General features: G+C 43.0%; 1 protein-coding gene across 1 annotated transcript in view; it reads left to right on the forward strand.

Annotated features, from left to right (window-relative positions):
• LOC308291423 (nucleolar protein 4-like) overlaps nucleotides 1-18,701 on the forward strand; it is a gene marked incomplete at its 3' end in the record, with an annotated part of 50,679 nt that overhangs the window by 25,971 nt on the left and 6,007 nt on the right. The window contains exons 3-5 of the mRNA XM_080733432.1: nucleotides 2,887-2,998; nucleotides 6,289-6,398; nucleotides 16,020-16,161. Coding sequence (XP_080589558.1) covers nucleotides 2,887-2,998; nucleotides 6,289-6,398; nucleotides 16,020-16,161 — 364 coding nt within the window. The remainder of the gene's footprint in view (nucleotides 1-2,886; nucleotides 2,999-6,288; nucleotides 6,399-16,019; nucleotides 16,162-18,701) is intronic.

Raw genomic sequence — 18,701 nt, forward strand, 5'->3', positions numbered from 1 at the left:
GGTCCAGAGCACCCACCCACCCGCTCCACCACCAACCACCACCACCCGCGGGACCGTAGCAACCCGCAGCCCCCCCTCGCCCCGTAGAGAGGGTCCTGTCAGCTCTCATAGACTGTACCCTTTTGAGGAGGCGAGCATGCAGCCATACCGGGGCCAGGAGGACCTATAATCTGGAACTGTCACCGACTGCGGCCTTCTGGGATGTTGAGCACACTCTCCTCTGGGGTTGTGGCCTTTATCCCCCCCCCCCTCCCCTCCCCTTCCCCTCACTGGCTGCCTCAGGGGGGGGTCGGTGGGGCGGGGCGCCCCTCCATGGTCACGTGAAGGTCGCGTTTAACTGGGAAATGCCGTGGGGGTTTGGGGTGGGGGGGGGGATGATGCACAGGGGGACGGAGATAAACAGAGGATGGATGCTAGAGCAGGAGAGAGAGAGAGAGAGGGAATAAGGGAGAGAGAGAGAGAGGGGGGGATCAGAGAGGGAGGGAGGGAGAGAGAGAGAGAGAGGGAGAGAGAGGGAATAAGGGAGAGAGGAATATATACTGTATGAGTCAACTGCACCTGGTAGGAAGAGGAAACAAGCCTCATTAGTTCGACTCGCCTAAAAGCGCAGATCTTCAAGCTGACAACACGAGACGACCAATCTCTGTTTTCACACTATCAAAGCAGGACGGCAGCTGAATCGAAGCAGCATGTCTACTGTACAAAGGCAAGGATGCTGGGATCATGAGAGCAGACATGTAGCCTGGAGGAAGAATTCCTCCACACACGCACGCACACACACACACACACACACACACACACACACACACACACACACACACACACACACACACACACACACACACACACACACACACACACACACACACACACACACACACACACCCTGCTGAGACACATAATCACTGACCCCAAACCTTCACACCAGCAGGCTATAAAAACACCCAGCAACAACACAACACCTGCACACACATGATGTGTTGAAGTCCCAGCCACCATGCAGGCTCTAACCCCCCCCCCCCCCGCCCATATGTGTTTGTGTGTGGCTGTGGCTCAGGAGGAAGAACAGGTTGTCCAAATAAGGCGACTACAAACATTAATATTAATTAAATAAGCCACGTCACGCCGAACTAATGGAATGCAGAGAGCAAATATTTAATGAGTGGCGCGAAATATTTATTTTCTACCCAAAAATACATTTTTATTCAATAGTCATGACATACAAGACAATACAAACAGTGAAAGACAGAAAGTGTTTTTCACTGGTCTTGAACCACCAACTTTTGGTACTCTAGGCAAAGTTCTTTACTACTATAGAGCTATAGTAAGTCTACAGGGGCAAAAACCCATGTCCTTTGACACCTTTATGAACATTTTCTGTCTTTCACTGTCCACCTAAATGGAAAAAAAACTTTTAAATGATGAAAAGAAAGCTTAGGCTTCTGAATCCTATGAGATTAATAACGTTGTTGTCCCCCTGTAGACTTACTATGGCTCTATAGCACAGAGGAAAGAACTTTGCCCAGAGAACCAAAGATTGGTGGTTCAAGACCAGTGAAAAGCATTTTCTGTCTTCCACTGTCCTTTTTGTGTTGTCTTGTATGTCATGACTTTTGAATAAAGATTTATTTAAAGAAAATATATAAAAAAAACCTTGACCAAGTTGAAAAAATGGCAGAGGCTTTCCACCTATGCTTTACACTGCTTTCCTCCTTTCTGGAATACATAGTTGGAAAGCCTCTGCACTGTGCCATTTCCACAGGAGGAGGAAGATTTGGTGGATTTTTTCAACTTGGTCAAGTTTTTATTTTTTTTATAAATCTTTATTCAAAAGTCATGACATACAAGACAATACAAAACAGACAGTGAAAGACAGAAAACATTTTTCACTGGTCTTTAACCACCAACCTTTTGTTCTGGAGGCAAAGTTCTTTCCTCTGTGCTATAGAGCCATAGTAAGTATAGAGGAGCAAAAATGCATGTCATTTGACACCTTTATGAAAATGTTCTGTCTTTCACTGTCCACCTAAAAGGAAAAAAAAAACGTTTAAATTATGAAAAGAATGCTCAGGCTTCTGAATCCTATGAGATTAATAACTTTGTTGTCCCTTGTAGAGTTACTATGACTATAGCACAGAGGAAAGAACTTTGCCTTGAGAACCAAAGGTTGGTGGTTTAAGACAAGTGAAAGAATTTTCTGTCTTTCACTGTCTGTTTTGTTTTGTCTTGTCATGACTTTAAGTTTTGAATAAAGATTTATTTAAAAAAATATATAAAAAAAACTTGTCCAAGTTGAAAAAAATCCACCAAATGTTCCTCCTCTTAGGAAATGACACAGCGCATAGGCTTTCCACCTATGCGCTGTGCCATTTCGAGGAGAAAAATTTGGGGGATTTTTTTTCTCAACTTGGTAAAACTTGATAAATAAAACTTTATTTATCATAACATTTTCTTGCTGTTCCGCGTTACCATGGCGATGTAATTCACAAAAAACGACGCCCAAAAACCCCATTGACTTTGAATGGGGGACTCAAAAAAAAAAAAAACATTACTCTGGCATACTTTTGCCTAGCAACGTGATTTAAACTTTAAAACGCTTACACGACTTTGGACTTTTTCCGGCCAATAGGGACAAGCTGTAATTGATTAAGCCGCGCCCCCTCTGTTTTTCTATTGGCTGGGCTTTAAACAGCCATAACTCCGGTCTCGACTCTGACTCGACCCCCCCCCCCCCTGGACTTGGTCTTGACTTGGACTCGTTTTAGGTGGACTCGACTCAAAGTGTGTGTGTGTGTGTGTGTGTGTGTGTGTGTGTGTGTGTGTGTGTGTGTGTGTGTGTGTGTGTGTGTGCGTGCCACCCTAACCCCCTCTGTGTGTGTGTCCCAGATCGCGGAGACGTACGCCTTCCTGCCCAGAGAGGCGGTGACGCGCTTCCTAATGAGCTGTGGAGAGTGTCAGAAGAGGATGCACATCAACCCCAGCACCGCAGAGTTCAAAGGTAAGAGAAACATCATCGTTGTTGGGTGGAAACCTTGTTATTATTTTAAAAACGATTTAACATTTTGATCTACAAGCACACACCGCCCTGCATTGCGAGGCGTTGTGTGCTTGTATATCTGCTATTTTCACTACTTCAGTGCGACAATTTTGTATGATGAAGTAGGGCTTTAATTCACGAAAAAAAAAAAAACATACACATTTGAAACTTGGAGATACAAGGTTTCTTTCTACCTGACAGTGATGATATAATGTACACCACCATCATTTATTCACTGAACACTTAACTTCATAAAGCAGTGGTTCTCACAACTTTTTATTTATTCTTTCATGTCAAGGAACCCCCAAAATAACACGTGTTTGGCCGCGGACCCCCATCTAAAAAGAGTTTGTGCCTAGGGACCCCCTCCACCCCCCATACAATATCTGTGTTCAATATTCTTTTGAGAATACCACATCTATTATCTTCATGACATGTGGTTTGAAATGGTTAAACAGATTTTGATGCTAAGGCTATATCAACACGTTTTCTGGGCGACCGACCCTCAAGACCCTGGGGTCCGCTTTGAGAAACATTGATGGAATCACCGTTTTTGAGGGCTATTAATTGGGGACAGCAAATAAATAATCGTTCCATACACAAGTTAAGCGCCATTCCCACTGGGCATGATAACTATTATGATAACTATAACTATATCTTTCCCCCTTTTATTAATTTTTCATAGTTGTGTGAACACTGCCGTCCATTTGGCTTAGCACTATAACTATGAGTGTGTGTGTGTGTGCATGCATGTACATTTCAAGGCTGCTCAACAGCACCTCTCTGGTCACTCAACCGTATTGCAGGCTACATGCCAGACACGGACGGATATACACACATGGCCATGCTATGGAGACGGTGTGACCACCGCTCAAAAATATAGTTTCAAAATCGTTTGAATGGCCCTTTACACAGTAGAATCCTGAGTGTTAACGCTACCCATGATGACCAACCTGGGATTTGAACTCCGGTCGTCTGCACCGCAAGCGAGAGCAAACTTCTGCCACTACTACTACCATATACTAAGATATATGTTGGGCTTATTAGCTTCAGGCAGTACTAATTGTTAACCATTAGGTGTCCTACCTGACAATGGGGTCTAAATGTCTGAATAGAAGAGTCGGGACAATGCTTCAGACCTCCCTAAACAAGCGATACAACTAGCCTACTTCACGGCCGAAAACATGTTAAATGGGGCATTCTGCATAGTCTTTTGTTACTTTAAGTACATTTTGATACCAATACTTTTGTTCTTTTACTCAAGTACATTTTTAATTCCGGACTTTTACTTGTAACGGAGTATTTCTACATTACAGTATTGATACTTGTACATAAGTAAAACATTTCACCAGAGGGAGCGACCATGATCTGGTACCACCCACATTTTAGAACAAACGTGGGAAAAATCTCATATCATTCTACTGCTATGCCACCAAAATGTGGAATGCCGGACCCCATCCATTAAAAGATGTGAGTCACTGCTTTCTTTCAGAAATGGAGACCTCAAGGGGAGGCACTGTAAATGTAAATTCTACCATCGAAAGGAGGTGTCATTCACTGCCACATTTTCTTTTCCTTTGTTGATGACATGCATTATTTGTGTACATTGTTTATATGGATGAATTGAAGTTGAACACATAGTCAACCTTTTAGCCTTAATGGTGTTTACATGTCTAATAAAGTATCCAATCAATCAATCAATCAATCAATCAATGAGTCAATCTTGTATTAACATATATTTTATATAGAATTGTGTAACATTCTCTACCATAAAAATAGAGTTAGGAGTAACTCGAGGCAAAGATGGCGCCAGAGGTACAGAATCTGTGACAGATTCTGCGCAGCTGCACAGATCTGTAAATGGCCGTGGGACTGGGAGAGGATCTTCGAACACGGGGACATGGGGATATAGAGAGAGATAACCAGGGGCACGGGGCCTTCGCCGCTCCACTCGCATCCGACTTTGGGGTGTCTCGGCCTCGGACCGACGAGTGGCACGCGTGCCGCGGACCACCTCCAGGTACCCCTGGCGATATAACAGGGGATATGGGGATGGGGATATAGAGAGATAACCATTGGCACGTGTTGCGGAGTCCCCGGAGGTACCGTATCGCGGTGGTCCGGGGACCCCCAGGCCGCGCCACACCGCAGCGGCCGCACCCTGTGTAGCCGGGAAAATGACCCTTCTAACGGGGTGGCTCACGGACGGCGCCCGGGGACCACCACTCCGGGGGACCACCGGACAGACGCAAATGTGGTCGCGCCGCCTGGTGGTTCTCTCTATATCCCCATATCCTGTGTTATATTGCCAGGGGTCCCTGGAGGTGGTCCGCAGCACGTGTGCCACTCGTCGGTCCGAGGCCGAAGCCCCAAAGTCGGATGCGGGAGCGGCGAAGGCCCCGTGTCCCTGCATGGTTCTCTCTCTCTATGTCCCCATGTCCCCGTGTTCGAAGATCCTCTCCCAGTCCCACACCCATTTGCAGATCTGTGCAGCTGCGCAGATAATCTGTACCTCCCGGCCTCGAGTTACCTATACTTGTAAAAATAAGGCAGAGGTGCAGCTTTAACTTAATTCGGAGAGTTAGGTAACCAAGTGGACCCATAAGGGTAGGCTATAAAGGTCTGTTGTACATATACTGTACTGTATAGGCCTACACTCTTTGAGTTACACATACATTAACACTTTTTTTTACCACGGTGCAACACTTAATGAAATATTATGAACTCTCTCTGGAATTGAATATTACATTTGTTGTGATTATGAATGAAGTCCCAGTCATAGAGAGAGACAGGTGACATTGACTGATGCCAGCTGCATTCTGACTGACACACCTAAGTTCTGTGCTGTCCACTCCAATCAGCTGTAATGATCTCAGCTCCATGCACAGTCAGCAGTTTTGTTAATTTATCGTTTTATTTTATTTTGTAGTAGGCTGCAACCTCATTAAGAAAATACACACATTGTCAACATCATCATGATGTAACAGACTCAAGAGGCCTTCATCTCATCAATGGGGGTAAAAAATGCTCCAAAACTGATCATATGGTCCCTCTAGTGGAAATAGCGGAGAATGCAGGCTTGTTCTCTTGCCCACATTGTTTGATTTTACTCCAGCCTCCCCATCCAATGATGCATTAGTATGACCTGGTTCTTTATCTAATTATTGAGTTAGTATTTCAAGTAAAATATTAATTTTACAGGAGGTTGTATTTAATGTTATTAATGTATGATGTATTATGCTTCCTTACAGAAAACGATAGACCAACCTCACTGGTTCCGGACCTCATCGATTACAACATGCCCCTTACTGCCACCTACCTGAAACAAATGAAACTACACTGCATGAGTGCCAATGAGCGGGTAAGACCTCTCTGTCTGTGCACACGGATACATAATACAGTACATATTTATTTAATGGTTAAAGCTCTATATTCTGATAATAAGTAATCAATCTTCAAGCTCACTATGAGCTTGTACATCGGCTATTTTCACAATCTTTGCCTTTCTTATATCGTTTTACAATTTGATCAACGTTTAACCAGTTTTTATAATACACACACACACACACACACACGGACACGGACATGTGCACACGCACACGCATGCATGCACGCACGCACGCACGCACGCACGCACGCACGCACGCACGCACACACACACACACACACACACACACACACACACACACACACACACATTTATTAGAGGACAGAACAGTTCAGATACTACTAATAGTATTTAAACCACAAGAAAGCACAATGACGTGTTTACATTGGGGACCTTTTGTAGTCAATTCATTAAAAAAAAACATTAAATGACAGATAAATAAACACAGCACTATGCAATAATAACACCATAAAACAGTCGGAAATCAGAAAAAAAAGATAATTGGTATTTACAGTAAAAGGGTCTGTAACAGGGATTACATTTCAGGTTGCCAATTTCAGTCAAATCTAATCAATCTAACCCCAACCCTATATGTACAATAATCGTAAGATGATATTACTTGTGCTCATACTGTATGACCCGCTAGTAAAGACTATTCATCCTTTTAACACCGTCGTCCTTTTAACCCAACATATAAGGCAAGGCTGCACCTCGCTGACTGGCAGTCGCTGGATTTTAAATAGACGGCGATTATGAACATTCCTGCTTCATTGAGAGAATGTAGGCTCATCATTCATAATTACAGGATTATTCACACCAATGACCAACGCTATATTCTCTGGTGGGTCAAATTAACATAAGGCAACAGACAGTACAGAAGGGTTCATTGTCAGCTTAGCGTTAATTGATGATGTGCATTATGGTTGAACATTAGGAGGTGTTTTACTGACATCGAAGCAGTATGGCAATTTGTACGCCTTAGCCCAGTGGTTCTCAACCTGTGGGTTGGGACCCCCAGGGGGGTCCCCACATGATATTAAAGTGACAATTAAGGACTTTTAAGACAGTTTTTATTTTATTTATTTTTTCAATTCCTAAAAGTAAAACAAATGAAATGACCATTACTGCAGGTAATCACTAAACTATAGGCTACAATAGAAACTGGCCAAATTGTCAAATAAAAAAAAGAAACAATATACCTGTGGAACTAAAATTCAGTGGTGGAAAAAGTAGGGCAACCTGATGATGGACTTAATATTAACGTTTTCGGGGAAGGTATAGGGTGAATCAGAGTAAAGCAGGCTCTTGGACCAGTTAGGGCCTGGGCCTAATCTCCATACATGTGATGATTTAATCACATTCTAATCTGGATATTGCTGTAGCTTTCCTGGTGGCAACACTGCATTATAGCCAAAAGGTGGCGTAAGAGTCCTAATGGAATAACAGCCCCTCTAATCTGTCTGAAAGACTCGGGCCGCAGTTTGAGCTACGCTATACGTGGCCAGTAGAATAGGCCTAATTCACAATGACATATTGGCATGTAATTTGAAATAATAAGCATGATAAGCGCATATGCATGCATTAAAAATAAATGTCCACAACATGAGTGACATTATTCATCTCAACGATCTGATGGATAATAGCCTATCGCTATCGTAGTTGCTGTTGGGAAGAAAATCTAATTGACGGTAACTCTTCATCAAGAGTGTCGTACAAAAGTTGTTAAAATGAGATCCATGCATAGCATAATACATTTTCATTATTATGAAATGTTTTTAAAAACTGTTTTGGAGTCATATATTAGGCCTACTGTCTTCCAAGATGCACAAAAACAAAACGTGCCTCTGAGCAGACTCCCTCTAGATTGGTAAGAGACAGGTTTATAACTTCTTCTTCTTATTAATATTTAATAGGCTATATGTCTAATGATGATAATTATTATAGCCTATAAATAATAACATCTCCCTTCTATATAGGTCTATAATCGATAATAATAATTATTATTATTATTATTATTGTTATTTAGGGTAATAATAATTTGTATTAATATTATTACCCATTATATATATATATATATATATATATATATATATATATATATATATATATATATATATATATATACAGTCCGTTTGGGTACAGGTAGACATTAAGGGAAATTTACTACTGGCCCTCAGGGCCAGTGGATTTTGATGATCACTGGCCCTGACACGCGTGTGTGCGCAAAACCTGCGTCCTCCTTCATCCTCGATACTAGCGTCTTTTTTTTTAATGAATGGAGTACATAGGACATAGGAGTGAACTGTACTGTCCTGTCCCTTTCGCCATTCAAAATATCATTCCCATAAAAACAACTCATTTGATTCAATAACATGTAGGCCTACTCTTAACACCAGCTGTAGCCTGTTTAACTGGTGAGGGCCCCAGCCCAGATTGACAGCTGTCTGTCTGCCTTCCCAGGATCTCCTAATGTGGGGTTAATTAGCATAGGATCAAGGCTATCAAAACTGTATTTTATAGATGATATAAAAAATTAAATAAAATACATCTATGATATTCTTGATCCAAGGCTAATGGTTTATTCTGGCATAATTGCATCATATTTACAAACTGTGTATAGTGTGTGCCAACGGCTACGTCATTGTAGTCCTTAGCGGCCATTTCTTGGGACAAAACACAGGTGTTTCAATTGTTTGATTGCATAGAACTAATGCTATAGTCTAATCAGAACACCTGTGTAAGGCTGTGTTGTCCCAAGAAATGGCCGCTCTTAGAACTACATTTGGCACACCCTATACATTCCTGCTCCAGCTAGTCAGTTATACAGATAGAAGCATAGGACAGCAATTTTAGAAATATTAGACCTTAACTGTGGAATGTTCAATCATGTTCTAATCCCGCGCCGCACCGACCCGTCGGGTCCCGTCGGGCTCGGGCTGAACTTTTAAGCTCTAACACAAACTCCCTGGATGCCAATTCAGAACCTCTGTCCCACATTTTTCACATGGCCCGGTTCTAGCGCCACCATGAGGCCGATGTTTATAAAACACATTTCTGTACACTACTCCTAGAGATTTTGTCCACAAATCATGCAAATCGGTAGACAGTATCTCTATAGTCATGTGCTCAACATGGATCTGTCCAATTTTCCATATTCCATCCTGATTGGCTACAATTGGCTCCCAAATGTTGCAAGATTGCTCCGTTTCAAAAAAATTACTCAAATCATGAACACACTGACTCACAATCTTGGTGAAATTGGGCACCTGCATTCCCACTAGGCAGAGGAAGAAATGCCACTTCAAATTTCTCAAATCAGCCTCATGGTGGCGCTATAACAGGCCAATTTGTGTTTTTACCTTTAACTCCACCGATAACTGGAAAACTTTGTATGCACACTTTTCACATTTGCATTTTATAGCACCACCACGACAACTTATGTAAAACACATTATTTGCTATTACTCCATCAGATTTTCTCCAACAATTATGCAAATCAATACACAGCATCTCTATAGTCATGGTCAAGAGCGATCCGTCTGATATTTCATATTCCATCCTAACTGGCTAATATTGGCTTCCAAAGTTTGTAGGATTGCTTCGTTTTTGAACAAAATGTGTCAAATCATCAACGTAGCTTGCGATTACCGTGAGATTTGCCACATATATTCCCACTAGGTCAAGGAACAAATGCTACCCTTTTCACATTGGACTGTTATAGTGCCACCAGCAGGTAGACTTTAGCAAAACAAATTTTTGGAACACAATGCCTCAAATCATACATGCAGCGTCCGATTGCCATGAAAGGTCTAAGATTGGCGAAGAACACGTGCCACCCTTTTTACTTTAATTTAATATTTTTATCCCACGTTTTTTGCAACCCATTTTCTCACCCAGTGCCAACTACCTAACCTGTAGTCCTGGTTTCCCTTTTTACATTGGCCTACTATAGCGCCACCAGGACGCCTGGCCTGGTGGAGACCTGTGCTCGGAAGAGCACTGCTTCTAGTTTTATTTTATTTTTTGAGGAAAAAAACGTTTTTTAGTTTTTAGCTAGTGAATTTTACAGGTATGGTGTGTGTGATATGAAATGTCTATCAAGTCACCTTAATGCAAGTGACAGATGCCATAAAAGTGGAGAAGTTCCATATATATATATATACGTTTTAATTAGTTTTTTAGGGTCAAGTCATGTGGTCTAAAGTACTTGCCCAGCCTTTGTAATCTACTGGTAGATAGCAATCTACCTTTTGGGCACCCAACCCTACCCACCGCATAAAATGACTACGAATGGATGCACTTTGTTTAGCCAGTATACAGCAAAGACTAATGCTGCATTCAGACTGAGAGAAGCCAAGCTAATGGTTTGCTTGGTAATTCAATGTAATCTCTATGCAAACAAGCTTTAAAAATGTCCAAGCTTTTTTTCCAGCTTGGAAATTTTAAAAGCTGGTTTGCATAGAGATTACATTTCAATTACCAAGCCAACCATTAGCTTGGCTTTTCTGTATGTGAATGAGGCATTAGAGCCCATAAACGGGCATGCAAAGTGCATGTTGAGTTACAGTGTTGTTTAACCCCAATATATGCTCAGCTTTATCCACAAGTTTCCAACATCCCATTGTGCATTGCGGTGTGTGAGTGTGTGGCAGTTCCGGCGCCGCAGCCGAGTGTGATTTACAAGCTCACAACGGTTGCATTTGCGACGCGACGTGAGCTTGTATGTCTGCTGTCACCGGAAGTGTCCTAATGCTACAGTAAATTCTCACGGAAACAGGTGGATACAATGTTTTTTTTATTTTTTTTAATCTTTTTTGGAAACAGTGTTTAATCCCCATATACGGCTTTTATTTGCTGAGCTGCATATCCGGTAACCACTAAACCCTTTATAATTGGTAAAAGGGACCTGGAAATAACTTACTTGATAAGATTACTTGATTCTTTTTTTTTACACTCTTAGCCAAAGAATACCGAGTCTCACACATTGTGAGCTTGCTGATCTGGTATTTTCTGGCAAATGTTTCGCCCCAGGATAATGGATGTTGGGGGTATTTTGATTATGTTGATAATATTGTAAAACCCTTTTCTTTTGGTCGCAATAGTCGTGACATGACATGAAATGTCCATATCGTCCCATCCCTATCGCTACGTCATCTGCACAGTGACCAAGTCGTGGTAGAAGCCCCGGTTGGCCAGCAGCTGCTGATGCGTGCCCTGCTCGGCAACGCGCAGGTCCCAGCCGTACAGGAAGATGATCAAACCGGTCCCCAGGTTAGCCAGGTTCTGAGCCAGCGTGGCCATGCGCAGCCCCGTCGCCCCTTGGACCTGTGCAGCGTCCGTGGCCAATCTGGTGGTCAGCACTCCCTCGTTGTTTTTAGGGTCGTCAAACCATCCCAGGTCCTGTCTCATCAATTGGTGGTCAACTCACAGTTACAACTTCTGTTCAGAATTTGTTGTCTCACATCTTTCCACAAAATATTAGAAAACGCTCAATAGTGGGCTCGATAAAAGCCCGGCTCAATAAGCAGGATGAGCTGCCTACCACTTCTCACATGATTTCATGGGGGAGTTTTGCCCGACAATCCAGGTCGAACAGTATAGCAATAGCTACCTTGGATAATGTCTTCTGCCCGATCATGTCTTGTCTGATCCAGGTCAAACAGTATATAGCCTGCATAATGCCTGGAGACTAGGAGCGTGCTGATTGACTGCCTTGGATAATGTCTTGAGACAAGGATTCATTTCTAAGATATACATGTCATCACATGGTCTGTATTGATCTACCCCATCTGCATGTGATCCTCCAAAGAGCACCATACGATCTCCCACCATGCAGCATTCCATCCCAATTCTCTTAGACGGCTGTTTCCCCATGGGCTCAACCTTCTTCCAGCAGAAGGTCTCTGGATTGAATTTCCACATGTCATTCAAGTAGCGGGTGCGGGTGCTGGTCCATGGATCTTCGCTTTTGCCAGCAAATATGTACAGCTCTCCATTGTAGGTGAAAGCTTTGTGATCCTGCCGTCCTTCTGGAAGAGGCTGTGCAGAAGGTCCTTCTGGAAGAGGCTGTGCAGAAGGTCCTTCTGGAAGAGGCTGTGCAGAAGGTCCTTCTGGAAGAGGCTGTGCAGAAGGTCCTTCTGGAAGAGGCTGTGCAGAAGGTCCTTCTGGAAGAGGCTGTGCAGAAGGTCCTTCTGGAAGAGGCTGTGCAGAAGGTCCTTCTGGAAGAGGCTGTGCAGAAGGTCCTTCTGGAAGAGGCTGTGCAGAAGGTCCTTCTGGAAGAGGCTTTAGAAAACGACTGCTTACCTTCCAGTTGTTGGTCTCTGTGTCAAACACATTGACTTGATTGTCTTGATACTTGTAGTTTTGTGGTGATATTCCCCCAAATAAGAAAATCTTTGTCCCGATGGCGGTGGCGGATTGAAATACCAAAACAGGCGCTTTAGTTCCGGTGTCCTTGATTAAACACCAGACCATGGTGCTGGTGTCCAACTTGTACATGTTAGCGTTATAAACATCGTCCACGTACATTTGAGTGTCATCATAATCATCATCGTCTAACCAGGCTCCATAGACATACATGAACTTCCCCACTACACAGGCTGAATGTGTATACAAACGCCGTGGGATGGTCCCACTAACCGTAGGCATGGACCATATGTGGGTGTTGATGTTGAATCGATAAAGCGTAATGTGGGTCTCCGAACCTGACGGGATCACCCCAGAGACGTAGACGGTATCTTCTATGAGCACGGCGGTGTGCTCGAAATGTGCTGGGGGAACGTCATTGGGCGGTTGTCCTTTTTTAGTCATCAACGTGGTCCAGCACAAATCCACCATGTCGAAGATGTGAACGTCCATCTGACGTCCATCTTCACTTTCATCAATAACGTCGTCGTCGTCAGTGACGTAGTCAGTGTCGCACTCTCCTCCGAAGCAGTAGACCTTGTCCCGCCCAACCGCCACGGCGCAGTAGACCTTGTCCCGCCCAACCGCCACGGCTGAGGCTAGTCCTTGCCGAAGCAATGCCCAGCATAACTTGTCAGCGATCAAAGTGGATTCTTTGAGTTTCTTCTCTTTGAGTTTCTTCTCTTTGAGTATCTTCTTTGTCATCTTTCTGGGTTATTTCACATCAAATCAAAGCTTAATTGGTGTCTATATGCAATCTATTACAACTAGAGGTCTGCACTCGCTTTTCCTGTTTTATAGTAAGATACCCTATGATGTCACATGAATGGTGATGTCACCATCAACAGCCATACTGTTTAGTTAAGTAATAATAGCATAATACAGCAATATAGAAACACTCAGTTAGGGTGCCCACACACCAAAATACCTAGAGTGGAATCCGCCAATGCATTTCAATGAGAATGGAGCGTTTTTTTGCCAGTAGAGGATTTCTGCAAAAAACACTCTATTCTCATTGAAATGCATTGGCGGATTCCACTCTAGGTATTTTGATGTGAGGGCACCCTTACAATTAAAAGTCCGGAATTCAAAATGTACTTGAGTAAAAGTACGAAAGTGTTGGCATCAAAATATACTTATGTACCAAAAGTAAAAGTACAAAATGTTTAAAAATAGCAGATCTACAAGCTCACAACGCATCGCATCACGACACAAAGCTTGCAGATAGTCTATCTTCAAATAGCCAAAGTATAAAATCAGTCTGAAGTGGATTAATGTATGTTTTATAATGTAATCATTTATATCTGTAAAGTAACTATAAAGTTTTCAAATAATTGTAGTGGAGTAAAAGTTCAATATTTGGATCCGAGATATAGTGGAGTAGAAGTAAAAGTACTGAAAACTAGAAATACTCAAGCAAAGTAGATATACCTCAAAAAAAGTAAATCTTCTTATAGTTACTTTACAACACTGCTAAAATTCCAAGTGCTTGTCATGGCGATGGGAGATTTGTGAAGAAGTTAATTATAGCTCAATATTATTTTGTTGGTCCAGATCTAAGCTATATTCCTGGTCAGTAACTGATTAAAATGTTGTTTTACAAAGCGTCGGTTTACCTCTTCATTCCCCAATATGGATTCATTGCCGATATATGAATGATTCCCCATAGGATAATATATGTAAGCGACGGTTCGGTTATCTGCTGCAAGTTCATCTGCAGTAATTATTGGCGTTTCAGTTCTCCTGAAATAATAAGTAAAGTTTGTTTATCACCCCTCTGGAATCTACCCAGTCCCTAAAGTAATATTCCTGAATTTACATATTCTGTATACTGTACAAAGTAACCTGGGTTTATGTAAGCATTTAGACCGCATTGTAAACACATTGTTCTCCTAAAGGAAAACTAATTACTGATGGCAACGTAGAATATTCCAAAATCTCTCTCTCTCTCTCTCTCTCTCTCTCTCTCTCTCTCTCTCTCTCTCTCTCTCTCTCTCTCTCTCTCTCTCTCTCTCTCTCTCTTCATCTCCATCTCCCTTTCTCTCCCTCTCCCCCTCCTCTCCCCCTCATCTCTCCCTCTCCCCCTCCTCTCCCCCTCCCTCCCCCTTCTCTCTCTCTCTCCCCCTCTCTCTTTCTCTCCATCTTGTTCTCCCCCTCCTTCCTCCCATCTCTCTCTCCCTCTCCCTCTCATTGTGGCATGGCTCACTGGGTACCTAATAGAGCTATCAGCAGGCGTTTTGGTTCTCCTCAGACCCGGTGCTGAGGGAAGCGTTAGAATTCCCCGGAGGAAACAGGCCTATTTGTGAGCTCTTGTGTGGGAGACATGAGAAGACTGTAACTCTGCCTTCGCTCCCGTTATTACACACGTCCAGATGTCTCCTTCTGACCTCTGTCCACAGCTGTACTGTACATGACCTGGTTCTAATCTACAGTTTTAGTTTTTACTTTTTTTATATTGTTCTTTTTAGACCAGGGTTTCTCAAAGTGGGTGCCGTGGCGTCTTGTATGTCTGCTATTTTATTTTATTGTCAAGTATAAAATAATGGTTCAAGTATAGTTCAAATTTTAATGGGCTAAATGCATATAGGATGCATAGGAAACAAGTCACAGAGGAGTCCCCAGACACATGGTGAAACGTAAAGTGCATCCAGCGCTGCTCTGCAGACCCAGACCTCTCCATCGACGTCATGCCCTGATTTATATACAGTATTATGTTGTACGACCGTGTTGCTCGCAGAAAACAGCCAATCTACAAGTTTGTGTGATGATGCGTGCCGTGGTGAAGAATGGAGGTATTTGAAAGTCTGAAAACCAGTCCTCCCTACTGTATACGCTACAACATGCATCTTTGGGGTTTGAGTGAAAAATAAGGAGTTTGCTTCAAGACATGATTTAATATGAACACTGTGTTCTGTTCTGAGATGCACGACATGATGTCAGGAGATAAACCATGATGAATAAAACAGAATTAAGAAAAAAGAAAGAAAAACATTTAGCATAGATAATGCATGCAATAAGTACTCAAAGTTGCTTTTCCCAAATAAAAACAACTTCATTTGGATAAAAGACTAGTTAGAAAGGTTAAAAGATTAAGCAACTAAGCAACAAAAAAAAGTAAAAAAAAAAAAAAAAAAAAAAACAATTAAGTGATGATCATAATTATCCTCTCTCTCTCTGTCTCTCTACCCAGGATGACAGCTCGGTCAGCAGTGAAGACATGGACACCACTGAGCCCACCTGGGTCACAGCCGACCCCCCCACAGTGCCTGAGCCCCTCCTCCCTAACGGAGAAAGGGTCCGTAGCCCACCCACCGCCATTAAGGAGGAGGACGGTAAGTGTGTGAGCGTGTGTGTGTGTGCATGTGTGTGTGTGTGTGAAGTATTGTCATTGTGTGAGAGGTAATACACTCCAGAGTCAAATGATTATCCGTATTTTTTTTATCTTCAAGCTAATGGTTTAGTTTTGTCAGGCAGTGTCTGTGATCGACTGCAGTGTGTGGGAGGCTGAAGTGAATCTTAACCGTTAGATTGGGAGGGTAGAACTGCTGTTTTCTCTAGGGGTCCTTGGCCTGAAAAACGTTGAAGACCCCTGCCTGGTGTAGAGCTTTTATGGAAACACAACAAAGACCTGCATTGCACACTCAGCAGCAGCTCAACAGAAAAGACACATTTTAGGGGAAAACAATATTATTCTGAAGAAAAATATGACTGATATACATAATGCTTACGGACCGTGCACCTGAAGATTATTTTCACATTTCATTTCAGACATTACATATCCTGCCCGTTGGGCAGAATAGTCATCATTGACGTCCAGTTGTGCAATAACTGTTGTATCCGACTCTCTGTCTGTCTCTTTTATGCCCATATATGGTGTTCTGTGTCAAGGCCAGTCTGTGATGTCATCTCCAAATTTGGGCACTGTAGTGATGTCAGTCAGTGATGTCGGGCATTGTTTCAGCATATTTACCATTGCGGGCCACACTGTTTTGTATCAGTGATGTCAGCATGCGGACAGACATTCTGTAAATGTACTGTATACAGGTAGTTAGAAGATATAGATAGTTAGATGTAGGTATATTCCAGTGTTCCACCACTGAACCGGCTGGCTGGGCCAGTCTCTACTTTCTAAACTCTTAGAGTGTTGCAGGCATTGTGTTTTCTCTCTGTATTTGAAACACCCCTTCCCCCTGTTCCTTCAGCTCATATGTATTATGACAGCTGACCCCAATACTCTCTTAACAAATACACTGCAGCCCGCCCCCATCCCCCTTAACGCACACGCACGCATGCACGCACACACACACTGTAGTGCCTTAGTATTTGTTAAGGCCCCCCACACACACCGCCTTGATGTCGGCGTTGATAAGTGTTGATGTGGCAGGAAATGGGTTGTAGTTTGTGTGCCGCGTGTAGACAGCGTGTACACAGTGTGTGTGCGGGTTTCTAGACGGTGCTGTAGTTAGTGTGTTTGCTGTAGGCAACCAGACCATTGTTCTTGTCCATTTTTATTTCGCCTAGAGTAAACCTTTTTCTGTTAACTTTTATTCTACCCATAGAAAACCTTTTTTTTCTGTAAACTTTTATTTCACCTAGAGTAAACTTTTTTTCTGTTAACTTTTCTGTAATCCCAAAAGTTCATTGAGTTCAGTGGATGTTTTTTTTTAAACATTTTGGTTGCAGGCCAAAACACACTGGGTGTGCGCACACCGCCACACAAACACACACACACAGACCTTTTCTACACACAGCAGTTCTTTCTGTCCTGATGTTTCCAGGCAACCAGATACACACCCGGCTTCGGGTTCCGGCCCCCCATCTCACAAACGTTGTCTGTAGGCATAGGGCAACCCCTTTGCCTGTTCGGCGGTTCACTGCCGGTTTCTTAGCTACAGTTTCTTCTTTACAGTAGCAAAACCACACACACAGCTCCGGGTATGAAACAACAGCCATGACCTTGGCTCAGCAGCACTATAAGCTTTGAGTGGCAGGTACACCCACACACATCCACTGGGAGACTTCTTCATTATGTCACATTAGCACATCCTGAACTCTGTACTGTACATCTCATGCGCTCACCAGCAGGGACATGCTGGGCCCCTGATTCAGCCCGGGAAAAAGAGTTGTAGAGGCCCTCATTGCGCGCTATAGAGAGAGATCTCGCTCTATAGCGCTGCTGCTACTCAAAGATTTGCCATTTCAGATCATGACAAGTGACAAGCCAGTGGGCCAATTACATGAGTTATATTTCGTCATTGTCGGGTGGAAACCTTGTCCAAAACCATTTTAAAAATGATTTAAACTAGTGAAAACAGCCGATCTACAAGCACACAACGCCTCGCACCGCGAGGCGTTGTGTGCTTGTAGATCTGCTGTTTTCACTACTTTTGTGCGACAGCCTTTTATGATGAAACAGGGCTTTGCTTTGCAGGGCTTTGCTTTCATTCCCGGCCTGGACCGGCCGGGAATGAACCGGCCGTTCGGGAGTTGTCCCGCTTTTCCCAATGGCCAGCACGTCCCTGCTCACCAGCACCACACCACATGACATCATACGCAACTCATTCTAAGGACTGCAGTGGAAACAAGCTGTACACTTTGTTGCGTTATTCAATTGATCGGCTGGGTCGGCTTTACGTTTACATGTGACATTATGTTTTATTGCAGTGGTTCTCACCCTTGGACATTTGAAGGTATCCCCTTAACTTTGACTAGCCTAGTAAACGACCAACTTCCGTTCTCCAGGAGGATTCCAGAAAATGAAATGGTTTCTGGAAGAGGGTCGGGTACGAGGCTAAACTTTGACAGTGTACACCCCATATTGTCCTTTTTACACTATCAAAGTTACAGACTTGTAAGGGTCAATTTAGACCCC

Source organism: Nannobrachium achirus (assembly GCF_963921795.1).
Source record: "Nannobrachium achirus genome assembly, chromosome: 9".
Classification (NCBI taxonomy): Eukaryota; Metazoa; Chordata; class Actinopteri; order Myctophiformes; family Myctophidae; genus Nannobrachium; species Nannobrachium achirus.